This window comes from Glycine soja, chromosome 20 (assembly GCF_004193775.1).
Source record: "Glycine soja cultivar W05 chromosome 20, ASM419377v2, whole genome shotgun sequence".
Classification (NCBI taxonomy): Eukaryota; Viridiplantae; Streptophyta; class Magnoliopsida; order Fabales; family Fabaceae; genus Glycine; species Glycine soja.
In genome coordinates, this window is record NC_041021.1 from 41,718,998 (window position 1) to 41,730,927 (window position 11,930).

The window sequence follows — 11,930 nt, forward strand, 5'->3', positions numbered from 1 at the left end:
AGAGTTAGGTTCATTCACTCGAGGGATCTTGGTTTGGGTAATTTTTCAGCATAAGAACACTAAGATAACATTAAATAGAGAAAAATATATAACAACATCAAGGTAGATTCAGTAGAACGACCCAACGCTTTTTCACTTGACTGTTTTTACTTCTCAAACTGTAGATATTTAGTTTATAGTTACCTAGATTTTCACACAAAATCCCAACTTGATATTTACTTCGCTTTTGGTTGTGTATAAATGTTTGCTCACTGAACATACATTTTATGAGTGAAACAAGTTCCATGTGGATACAATACTCGGTTCTTACCGTTTTATATTACTTGCACGACTCGGTGCACTTGCCAAATAACATCGCAGAAAGACCACGCAAGCACAACCACGATGGTGGAATGGTTGTGGTAGATTGGTGGTGGTGGAGGAGACATCATTGATAATGTCGGTGGTGTTAATGGCAATGGTGGTGACAGTGACAGTGGTGAGTGATGGTGGTAGTGGTGTTGTTGGTGGCAACAAGTGGTGGTGGTGGTGGTTGCATCAATGTTGGTGGTGGTTGTGGTGGCGGTGACGATGACAAAGGTGATATTATTGGTAGTGGTGGTGACAATGATGATGAAAATAACATTGTTGGTGGTAGCAATGTCGTTGGTGATGTGAGATGACAACAATGATGACAATGACAGTGTGATGGTAGTTACAACGACGTTGGTGGAGATTGTGATGTTATTTGTAGCGGTGACATTGATGATGGTGGTGATGAAGTCGATTGCGATAGTGGTGATGGTCACAACCAATTATGGCCGTGACAATAATAGTGTTGGTAGTGACAATGGTGACAATGATGATGGTGATGACAATGATGGATATAGTAATGATAGTAATAACAGAAAATATCAAATGTGAGATATGTGTGTTTTTAAACTAAAAATCAAATTCAAAAAATCTTTTTTCTTGATTTTTAAAATAACTGTAAAAATATTTTAAAAATCAATTCAACCCCATTTTTATCAAATACCTTTTATTTTAAAAATTATATTTAAATCAAAAATAAAAAACTTATGATCACTCCAACCTAATTTTAGATTTTCTTTCTTTTGACTCATGTCTTCTTAGGTCTTATCAACACAATTGAATAGTCTTTTGATTTAAGTTTTCCTTTTCTTTTTCAAATCTTTCCTTGATCTTCATCGCTTAATTAAAAGAAAGTAATTATTTTTTAGAGCTATTCATCAAAATTATAAAAAAAACATTTGTAATTAATTACTTAGTTAGTTACCAAACCCATGCTTATATAAAATGCATTAAATGATGAGATAAAAAAAATGCACGTGAAGCTCAATTGATGTCATTCACGCAGCTGTCTTTTCAATTTTTTTGGCCACATATTATTCGGGTTCTGTGACCTTTTCAAAATGACTGCTATTACCTCCTGACCTTGCTATTACATCTTGACCATCACTAGGCATTTAAAAGTATTAGTCATAGTCACATATTACTACAAAGCGAGATTGATCTCTCTAATCTAATGGGTGGGAAAACACTTATAATATATGATTCAAGAAAAGAAAGTAAATAAAACAATTTTATTATATAAAGACTATTAGGATAAAAAAAACCTTAAAAGTGCTTGGATTTGGACCAGACTTGAATTTTAATTTAATGATATTATAATATGTGAATATATTTTTGAGACAATTGTAAATTTCAGATAAAAAAATAATGTAATTAAAATTGTAATAACTATATCGTATACTTAATTAATTATTAAATGTGACAAAAAAGATATACATCAAAACTTAATGTTTCATGACTTTTTTTTTAATGTGTGTCCTAAATAGAAATTAAAAATAAAAATTATTATATCCAAATGAAAAAAACATTTAATACGTATTATTTAAGAAATAACAATATATTTATATTTTAATATGTATTCACATGTAAATTTAAAAACAAAAACAAAATTTCTCTTTTATTGATTAATTAAAATAATTTTATAACTACATTTATTTTCTATTATTATCAATTTTCTTCTGTTTTTTTATTTGGCATATATACCTAGACAAGTCAAAAAATGACTATTCTTTAATAATCAATCATTATTCTTACATATTGTTCGAACTACGAGTTATGAAGTGTCAATTGCACCTTAGTGTTTTGATAGGCCTCCATTTGCCGCTCATTAATTAATTTGATAACAGCCGTACCGATCAATTACTTATGCTTCTTCCATCGTAATTATATGCATGTCGGTTCTTTTAATCTTGGTACTCTCGAATGCCACCACAACACTGACTAGTCTCTTGGATCATGAGAAAAAGCCAAAGAACAAAAAAGACAACATAAAGAGTATCCTTTGCAAAAAAATGTCTAAGTTCATAAAATACAAACAAAAACGCAATCACACACAGTGGACCCCAAAAGCCATGCACAACAACACGTACTCACCAAGGTGCAATCGTGCTGCCCAAAAACATTCACCAACTCAATCCATGATGAGCCCACACATTTGTTGTTTGTAACCAAATCTCAAACGCGGTGTTCTCTTTGGAAAGCAACCATATCAGCATATCACACTATCTAGTCTCTTGGATCATGCATGCGCAACCAAAAGACAACACATAAAGTATCCTTTCGAAAGCAATGTCCAAGTCCATCAAATAAAATTGAGACAAAATGCAACCTCACCCCACTTCACTATCCATGGCTGATCAAGATCGCCGCGTCCATGTAGGTCTAAATGCCATGCACATCAACACGTACTCAACATGCAGCCCAAATTGCTCACCATCGCTCAACACATTTCTTGTTAATTTCTAAGTACACTGCCTATGCGACTCTAACTCGATCACAACCATCTTCCGTCACATCAATTTTGTTCAATTCAACACCCGTCAACTTGCATGCCACCCCATGCATGCAAGTTAACAAGAGCTATATCTCTTCTATGACTATAAATACCCGCAATCTCGGTCCAGGTTTTCATCATCGAGAACTAGTTCAATATCCTAGTATACCTTAATAAATAATTTAAGATACTATGATGAGAGCACGGTTCCCATTACTGTTGCTGGGACTTGTTTTCCTGGCTTCAGTTTCTGTCTCATTTGGCATTGCTTACTGGGAAAAAGAGAACCCCAAACACAACAAGTGTCTCCAGAGTTGCAATAGCGAGAGAGACTCGTACAGGAACCAAGCATGCCACGCTCGTTGCAACCTCCTTAAGGTGGAGAAAGAAGAATGTGAAGAAGGTGAAATTCCACGACCACGACCACGACCACAACACCCGGAGAGGGAACCTCAGCAACCCGGTGAGAAGGAGGAAGACGAAGATGAGCAACCACGTCCAATCCCATTCCCACGCCCACAACCTCGTCAAGAAGAAGAGCACGAGCAGAGAGAGGAACAGGAATGGCCTCGCAAGGAGGAAAAACGCGGAGAAAAGGGAAGTGAAGAGGAAGATGAGGATGAGGATGAGGAACAAGATGAACGTCAATTCCCATTCCCACGCCCACCTCATCAGAAGGAAGAGCGAAAGCAAGAGGAAGATGAGGATGAGGAGCAGCAGCAAGAGAGCGAAGAAAGTGAAGATTCTGAGTTACGAAGACATAAGAATAAGAACCCTTTTCTCTTCGGCTCTAACAGGTTCGAAACTCTCTTCAAAAACCAATATGGTCGCATTCGCGTCCTCCAGAGGTTCAACCAACGCTCCCCACAACTTCAGAATCTCCGAGACTACCGCATTTTGGAGTTCAACTCCAAACCCAACACCCTCCTTCTCCCCAACCATGCTGACGCTGATTACCTCATCGTTATCCTTAACGGTGAGTATTATTTACTTAATAAACATCATCACTTGCTTCTGCTTCTTGTAAAATTATGATGATGAATTTGTTCTGTTAATTACAGGGACTGCCATTCTTTCCTTGGTGAACAACGACGACAGAGACTCCTACAGACTTCAATCTGGTGATGCCCTGAGAGTCCCCTCAGGAACCACATACTATGTGGTCAACCCTGACAACAACGAAAATCTCAGATTAATAACACTCGCCATACCCGTTAACAAGCCTGGTAGATTTGAGGTACTGCCCTTTCTTTATAAATAATTAATTATTCTTCTAATTTGTTTCCAAATTTGAAGATCAATCTTCCTTTTTTTCCCCTGTAGAGTTTCTTCCTATCTAGCACTGAAGCTCAACAATCCTACTTGCAAGGATTCAGCAGGAACATTTTAGAGGCCTCCTACGATGTAAGAAACCAACACACCATCTAATTTTCATTACCATTTAGTAGTTTATCCAACTGTCACACTACACTGGCTAATTAAATATTATCGTTATCCTTATATATTTGTTTCCGTGCTTGATTTTACAGACCAAATTCGAGGAGATAAACAAGGTTCTGTTTAGTAGAGAGGAAGGGCAGCAGCAAGGGGAGCAGAGGCTGCAAGAGAGCGTGATTGTGGAAATCTCGAAGGAACAGATTCGGGCACTGAGCAAACGTGCCAAATCTAGTTCAAGGAAAACCATTTCTTCTGAAGATAAACCTTTTAACTTGAGAAGCCGCGACCCCATCTACTCCAACAAGCTTGGCAAGTTCTTTGAGATCACCCCAGAGAAAAACCCCCAGCTTCGGGACTTGGATATCTTCCTCAGTATTGTGGATATGAACGAGGTAAGCAGAAAAACCATGTAGACAAACTGAACAGGACAATTGAGTTCTACTATTCACTCTCTTCTTAGTTAGAGAAGCCTATTATTGAGACTTTAAATAATGATTTACTTTTTTCTTTGTTCACAAATATAGGGAGCTCTTCTTCTACCACACTTCAATTCAAAGGCGATAGTGATACTGGTAATTAATGAAGGAGATGCAAACATTGAACTTGTTGGCCTAAAAGAACAACAACAGGAGCAGCAACAGGAAGAGCAACCTTTGGAAGTGCGGAAATATAGAGCCGAATTGTCTGAACAAGATATATTTGTAATCCCAGCAGGTTATCCAGTTGTGGTCAACGCTACCTCAAATCTGAATTTCTTTGCTATTGGTATTAATGCCGAGAACAACCAGAGGAACTTCCTCGCAGGTATATAATTTATATATCACAATCAAATAGAATATTGTTGTTACTTTTTTGTTTTATTGCATGTGAAACATAGCCGCCTGAGTTATTTCAAACCTAAACTTGGTGATTGAAAACTTGAAGGTTCGCAAGACAATGTGATAAGCCAGATACCTAGTCAAGTGCAGGAGCTTGCATTCCCTGGGTCTGCACAAGCTGTTGAGAAGCTATTAAAGAACCAAAGAGAATCCTACTTTGTGGATGCTCAGCCTAAGAAGAAAGAGGAGGGGAATAAGGGAAGAAAGGGTCCTTTGTCTTCAATTTTGAGGGCTTTTTACTGAATAAGTATGTACTAAAATGTATGCTGTAATAGCTCATAGTGAGCGAGGAAAGTATCGGGCTATGTAACTATGACTAGAGCTTCAACTATGAATAAATAAATCGACAGCATATGATGCTTTTGTTTTGTGTCCTTCAACTGTCTGCTTAGCTAATTTGATATGGTTGGCACCTATAATTATAAATACGCAGAAGTAATTTACTCTGAAGCTAAATTATCCGGATTATGATGATTGTATTATCTAAAAAATGACATTAAATCAGATATATATATATATATATATATATATATATATATATCTTCGACAAAGTGTCTAGGACTACTTGAAAAGAAATTTATCTTGTTATTGAGTCTTTCAAATTGATAAGATCTGAAGTCTAAATAATTTTAAGAAGTATCATGTAAAATTTGAGTTTAATTGATAGTTAATTTTGGTTAAGAATAATTAGAATTTCTTCACCTTAACATTGTTTTTAATGAAATAATAAAGAATTCAATATCATTGTAAGGTTACATCTCCCGTGTCTTCGAAATTCAAACACTTTTACCAAGACACTTGTCATTTGTAAGGTTATATCCCCCGTGTCCTCGAATTTCTAAGGTAAAATTCTTTGGATCATAACACTGCAGTTTCCTTCCACCATTATGTTCTCATCGTTGATATATTTTCCTTTCTTTGCGAGGAAGTCCTTTAGAAATTTGGTATACAAAGGCATCTGCTGTAAGGCCTCTCTAAAGGGAATGGTGATCCCCAACTTATTGAAAATGTCAAGAAACCGAACAAAATATCGTTTCTTGTCTTTCTTTGATGGCACCAAGGGATATGAGATGTCCTTCATTGGGACTGAGGGTATCTCTTTTCTAGTCTTCATGGCCAACTGACTTTTGGTCTTAATAGGCAAGATTCATCACCTCTCTCCTTACTCTTATTTTTCTCTTATTAACCCTCTTCTCTCTTTTTATTCTCTCCTTCCTCATTACTCACATACTCCAATACTCCCTCAGATCTCTTTTCTCTCTCAGTATCTTCAATCCTCTGGCTCCTAATGAAAATTACATTGCACTCCTCCTTAGGATTATTCTCTATGTTGGCCACAAAATTGTCTGTGGACGTTTCAAGAGAATACAATTCCTTACGGAAGGCAAAGGCTAGAAGAATGAGAAGTAAGCATTGAGAGTCATTCCTTCCCTTCATTTCCTTTCTTATCTTTTCCCCCTTTATTAAATATTCTCATCTTGCAATTGTAAAGTCTTCATGACAATGAGAGGATAAACCCCATTTGTTGAAAACTTGGCAGTCAACTATTCTTGATGTAATTTCTCTTCCTATCTATTTATAAATATTACATTTGCATTATCTTTTCTTGTGCTTAATATCATTGCTTGTGGCTTAATCACCCATTTGCATGTTAAGTTTTAAGGGTAGCGTTGGAAAACATTTTTTTTAATAGAACTAAGAAATGGTATCTAAATAAAGTCATCACTAAGGATATGTTGATTTTTGTTTAGTCTGCCATACATCTCTATTCTTATTGTAATTTATTATTTTAGCTCTGTATAGGAATTTGGGAGAGAAAATAGATAAATTAGGCTCTTTCATGCAGAGGACCAAAGTTAAATTATATTAATAGATGTAGATGTAAATTTGAATAATGATAAATAGAGAAAAATCATTAACATTTCATCAAAAAGTAGCTCTGTAGGCTAAGTTTCCAACATTTTCATCTTCTGAATTTACTTCTACAATATTATTGGGTTCTCTAATCTTTCTGTCTTTTAATTTAAATTCTTGTTTAATTTCTTCTCTTGTTTGATTTAATTTAATGTCAATTTAAATTACTATTTTTCTCATAACCTTCTCAAATAAATTTTCTTTAACTTCTTTTACTAATCAAATATTCATCTACCTAAGTACAAACATGTTAACTCATTGACAAATGCTTCAAATTGTCACAAGTAATAAAGTAAAATGAAAGTCAGAGTGTCGAGTGCATATGAACTTTGTTTGTACTTGGGTTGGTGCAAACTCAATTTTCAAGCAATAGAAGAGATAAGGAATGAAAAATTGTAAAATTCAAATAAAGTAAAAGATAAGAATGATAAAAAAAATTTAAAATAAAATATTAGGAGATAAGATAAAAATCTAAAGAGATGAGAGATTTAAAGATAAAAAAGTAGAAGATAAAATAGATACGAGATTTTAATGTAAAAGATAAGAAAAGTAATAGATAAAGATAATGATAAAAAAATGAATTCAGAATATGTTGGGGCCTATCATGCTAAAACTACTTGTGATGCAATGTTAATGATCTTCTCTATCTAACGTTATCTTAGTTTCCACCCACATCTATTATGATACTCTATCTTTAGTTTCCCGCATGAAGAGTCTAATTTGTCTATTTTTTACTCCAAATTTCTTTGTAAAGAAAAAAACAATAAATTACATTAAGATTAAGGATGCATAGAATAGACTAAAAAATATAAATCTATTTTTAGCAATGATTTCATTTAGATGCCCTTTTCCAATTCTTAGAAAATAATCATTTTTTAATGCATTACCCCCTAAACAATATATGAGCATGGGTGATTAGACCATAATCAATAAAACACATAAAAGAGCAATAAAAACGAGATTGCATTAGATAGATAATAGGACATAACTGGCTCCCTACAATGGAGTTTAGCCTTTCATTTCCGTGAGAGACTTTACACTTTAAGGACTAATATGGATAGAAGAAGGGAATGGATGGATAAAGGAAGAGAAGGAGATAATGGACATAGATAGAAGGTTTCCCCTAGTTGAGATCAGCAGGTATTCATTAGAGAGCTCTGAATCTTGGGGTGTGTTTCTCCTTTGCTTCTTACTCTTTTCATAGGCCTAGGATAACTTAAAAATTCACGCAACCTCGTGCTAAATGGGCCTTTTGGGCTTAGCCAGTATGGCTAAAGGAAGAGAAGGGAATAGATGGATAAAGAGAAGGGGATAATGGACATAGATAGAAGGTTTCTCCTTGTTGAGATCAGTAGGTATTCATTAGAGAGCTCTGAATCTCGGGGTGTGTTTCTCCTTTGCTTCTTACTCTTTTTATAGGTCTAGGGTAGCTTAAAATTCACGCAACCTCGTGTTAAATGGGTCTTTTGGGCTTAACGAGTATGGCGATGATCACGTGTTTAGCGTGAGATTCATGCTAAGTGTGCCTTTGTACTTTCACATCAATCTTCTTCGTGTCAAGCGTGAGCTGACCATTAAGCAAGGAGATGCATTGATTATGTCTTGTGCGCTAAGCAAACTGTTTTAATTTTCAACTTTTTGCATCAATTTTCTTCCAAATCACTTGAAATTTTCTTCTTTTAAATCCTACTGGTAAAAAATTACAATGATATTGAATTCTTTATTATTTCATTAAAAACAATGTTAAGGTGAAGAAATTCTAATTATTCTTAACCAAAATTAACTATCAATTAAACTCAAATTTTACATGATACTTCTTAAAATTATTTAGACTTCAGATCTTATCAATTTGAAAGACTCAATAACAAGATAAATTTCTTTTCAAGTAGTCCTAGACACTTTGTCGAAGATATATATATATATATATATATATATATCTGATTTAATGTCATTTTTTAGATAATACAATCATCATAATCCGGATAATTTAGCTTCAGAGTAAATTACTTCTGCGTATTTATAATTATAGGTGCCAACCATATCAAATTAGCTAAGCAGACAGTTGAAGGACACAAAACAAAAGCATCATATGCTGTCGATTTATTTATTCATAGTTGAAGCTCTAGTCATAGTTACATAGCCCGATACTTTCCTCGCTCACTATGAGCTATTACAGCATACATTTTAGTACATACTTATTCAGTAAAAAGCCCTCAAAATTGAAGACAAAGGACCCTTTCTTCCCTTATTCCCCTCCTCTTTCTTCTTAGGCTGAGCATCCACAAAGTAGGATTCTCTTTGGTTCTTTAATAGCTTCTCAACAGCTTGTGCAGACCCAGGGAATGCAAGCTCCTGCACTTGACTAGGTATCTGGCTTATCACATTGTCTTGCGAACCTTCAAGTTTTCAATCACCAAGTTTAGGTTTGAAATAACTCAGGCGGCTATGTTTCACATGCAATAAAACAAAAAAGTAACAACAATATTCTATTTGATTGTGATATATAAATTATATACCTGCGAGGAAGTTCCTCTGGTTGTTCTCGGCATTAATACCAATAGCAAAGAAATTCAGATTTGAGGTAGCGTTGACCACAACTGGATAACCTGCTGGGATTACAAATATATCTTGTTCAGACAATTCGGCTCTATATTTCCGCACTTCCAAAGGTTGCTCTTCCTGTTGCTGCTCCTGTTGTTGTTCTTTTAGGCCAACAAGTTCAATGTTTGCATCTCCTTCATTAATTACCAGTATCACTATCGCCTTTGAATTGAAGTGTGGTAGAAGAAGAGCTCCCTATATTTGTGAACAAAGAAAAAAGTAAATCATTATTTAAAGTCTCAATAATAGGCTTCTCTAACTAAGAAGAGAGTGAATAGTAGAACTCAATTGTCCTGTTCAGTTTGTCTACATGGTTTTTCTGCTTACCTCGTTCATATCCACAATACTGAGGAAGATATCCAAGTCCCGAAGCTGGGGGTTTTTCTCTGGGGTGATCTCAAAGAACTTGCCAAGCTTGTTGGAGTAGATGGGGTCGCGGCTTCTCAAGTTAAAAGGTTTATCTTCAGAAGAAATGGTTTTCCTTGAACTAGATTTGGCACGTTTGCTCAGTGCCCGAATCTGTTCCTTCGAGATTTCCACAATCACGCTCTCTTGCAGCCTCTGCTCCCCTTGCTGCTGCCCTTCCTCTCTACTAAACAGAACCTTGTTTATCTCCTCGAATTTGGTCTGTAAAATCAAGCACGGAAACAAATATATAAGGATAACGATAATATTTAATTAGCCAGTGTAGTGTGACAGTTGGATAAACTACTAAATGGTAATGAAAATTAGATGGTGTGTTGGTTTCTTACATCGTAGGAGGCCTCTAAAATGTTCCTGCTGAATCCTTGCAAGTAGGATTGTTGAGCTTCAGTGCTAGATAGGAAGAAACTCTACAGGGGAAAAAAAGGAAGATTGATCTTCAAATTTGGAAACAAATTAGAAGAATAATTAATTATTTATAAAGAAAGGGCAGTACCTCAAATCTACCAGGCTTGTTAACGGGTATGGCGAGTGTTATTAATCTGAGATTTTCGTTGTTGTCAGGGTTGACCACATAGTATGTGGTTCCTGAGGGGACTCTCAGGGCATCACCAGATTGAAGTCTGTAGGAGTCTCTGTCGTCGTTGTTCACCAAGGAAAGAATGGCAGTCCCTGTAATTAACAGAACAAATTCATCATCATAATTTTACAAGAAGCAGAAGCAAGTGATGATGTTTATTAAGTAAATAATACTCACCGTTAAGGATAACGATGAGGTAATCAGCGTCAGCATGGTTGGGGAGAAGGAGGGTGTTGGGTTTGGAGTTGAACTCCAAAATGCGGTAGTCTCGGAGATTCTGAAGTTGTGGGGAGCGTTGGTTGAACCTCTGGAGGACGCGAATGCGACCATATTGGTTTTTGAAGAGAGTTTCGAACCTGTTAGAGCCGAAGAGAAAAGGGTTCTTATTCTTATGTCTTCGTAACTCAGAATCTTCACTTTCTTCGCTCTCTTGCTGCTGCTCCTCATCCTCATCTTCCTCTTGCTTTCGCTCTTCCTTCTGATGAGGTGGGCGTGGGAATGGGAATTGACGTTCATCTTGTTCCTCATCCTCATCCTCATCTTCCTCTTCACTTCCCTTTTCTCCGCGTTTTTCCTCCTTGCGAGGCCATTCCTGTTCCTCTCTCTGCTCGTGCTCTTCTTCTTGACGAGGTTGTGGGCGTGGGAATGGGATTGGACGTGGTTGCTCATCTTCGTCTTCCTCCTTCTCACCGGGTTGCTGAGGTTCCCTCTCCGGGTGTTGTGGTCGTGGTCGTGGTCGTGGAATTTCACCTTCTTCACATTCTTCTTTCTCCACCTTAAGGAGGTTGCAACGAGCGTGGCATGCTTGGTTCCTGTACGAGTCTCTCTCGCTATTGCAACTCTGGAGACACTTGTTGTGTTTGGGGTTCTCTTTTTCCCAGTAAGCAATGCCAAATGAGACAGAAACTGAAGCCAGGAAAACAAGTCCCAGCAACAGTAATGGGAACCGTGCTCTCATCATAGTATCTTAAATTATTTATTAAGGTATACTAGGATATTGAACTAGTTCTCGATGATGAAAACCTGGACCGAGATTGCGGGTATTTATAGTCATAGAAGAGATATAGCTCTTGTTAACTTGCATGCATGGGGTGGCATGCAAGTTGACGGGTGTTGAATTGAACAAAATTGATGTGACGGAAGATGGTTGTGATCGAGTTAGAGTCGCATAGGCAGTGTACTTAGAAATTAACAAGAAATGTGTTGAGCGATGGTGAGCAATTTGGGCTGCATGTTGAGTACGTGTTGATGT

At 36.3% G+C, this 11,930-nt stretch overlaps 2 protein-coding genes across 2 annotated transcripts; one reads left to right on the forward strand and one right to left on the reverse strand.

Moving 5' to 3' along the window:
- The first annotated feature begins 2,971 nt into the window (after positions 1-2,971).
- On the forward strand, positions 2,972-5,538 carry LOC114403788 (beta-conglycinin alpha subunit 1-like). The gene is given in 8 exon segments (XM_028366947.1): positions 2,972-3,821; positions 3,907-4,082; positions 4,169-4,249; positions 4,375-4,642; positions 4,645-4,674; positions 4,807-4,856; positions 4,858-5,086; positions 5,207-5,538. Coding segments are annotated over 8 exon segments (1,815 nt in total). The 5' UTR covers positions 2,972-3,037; the 3' UTR covers positions 5,404-5,538.
- Positions 5,539-9,138: 3,600 nt separating this feature from the next.
- Positions 9,139-11,700, reverse strand: LOC114403789 (beta-conglycinin alpha subunit 1-like). Its single transcript, XM_028366948.1, is given in 8 exon segments — positions 9,139-9,470; positions 9,591-9,819; positions 9,821-9,870; positions 10,003-10,032; positions 10,035-10,302; positions 10,428-10,508; positions 10,595-10,770; positions 10,856-11,700. Coding segments are annotated over 8 exon segments (1,815 nt in total). The 5' UTR covers positions 11,640-11,700; the 3' UTR covers positions 9,139-9,273.
- Positions 11,701-11,930: the final 230 nt, after the last annotated feature.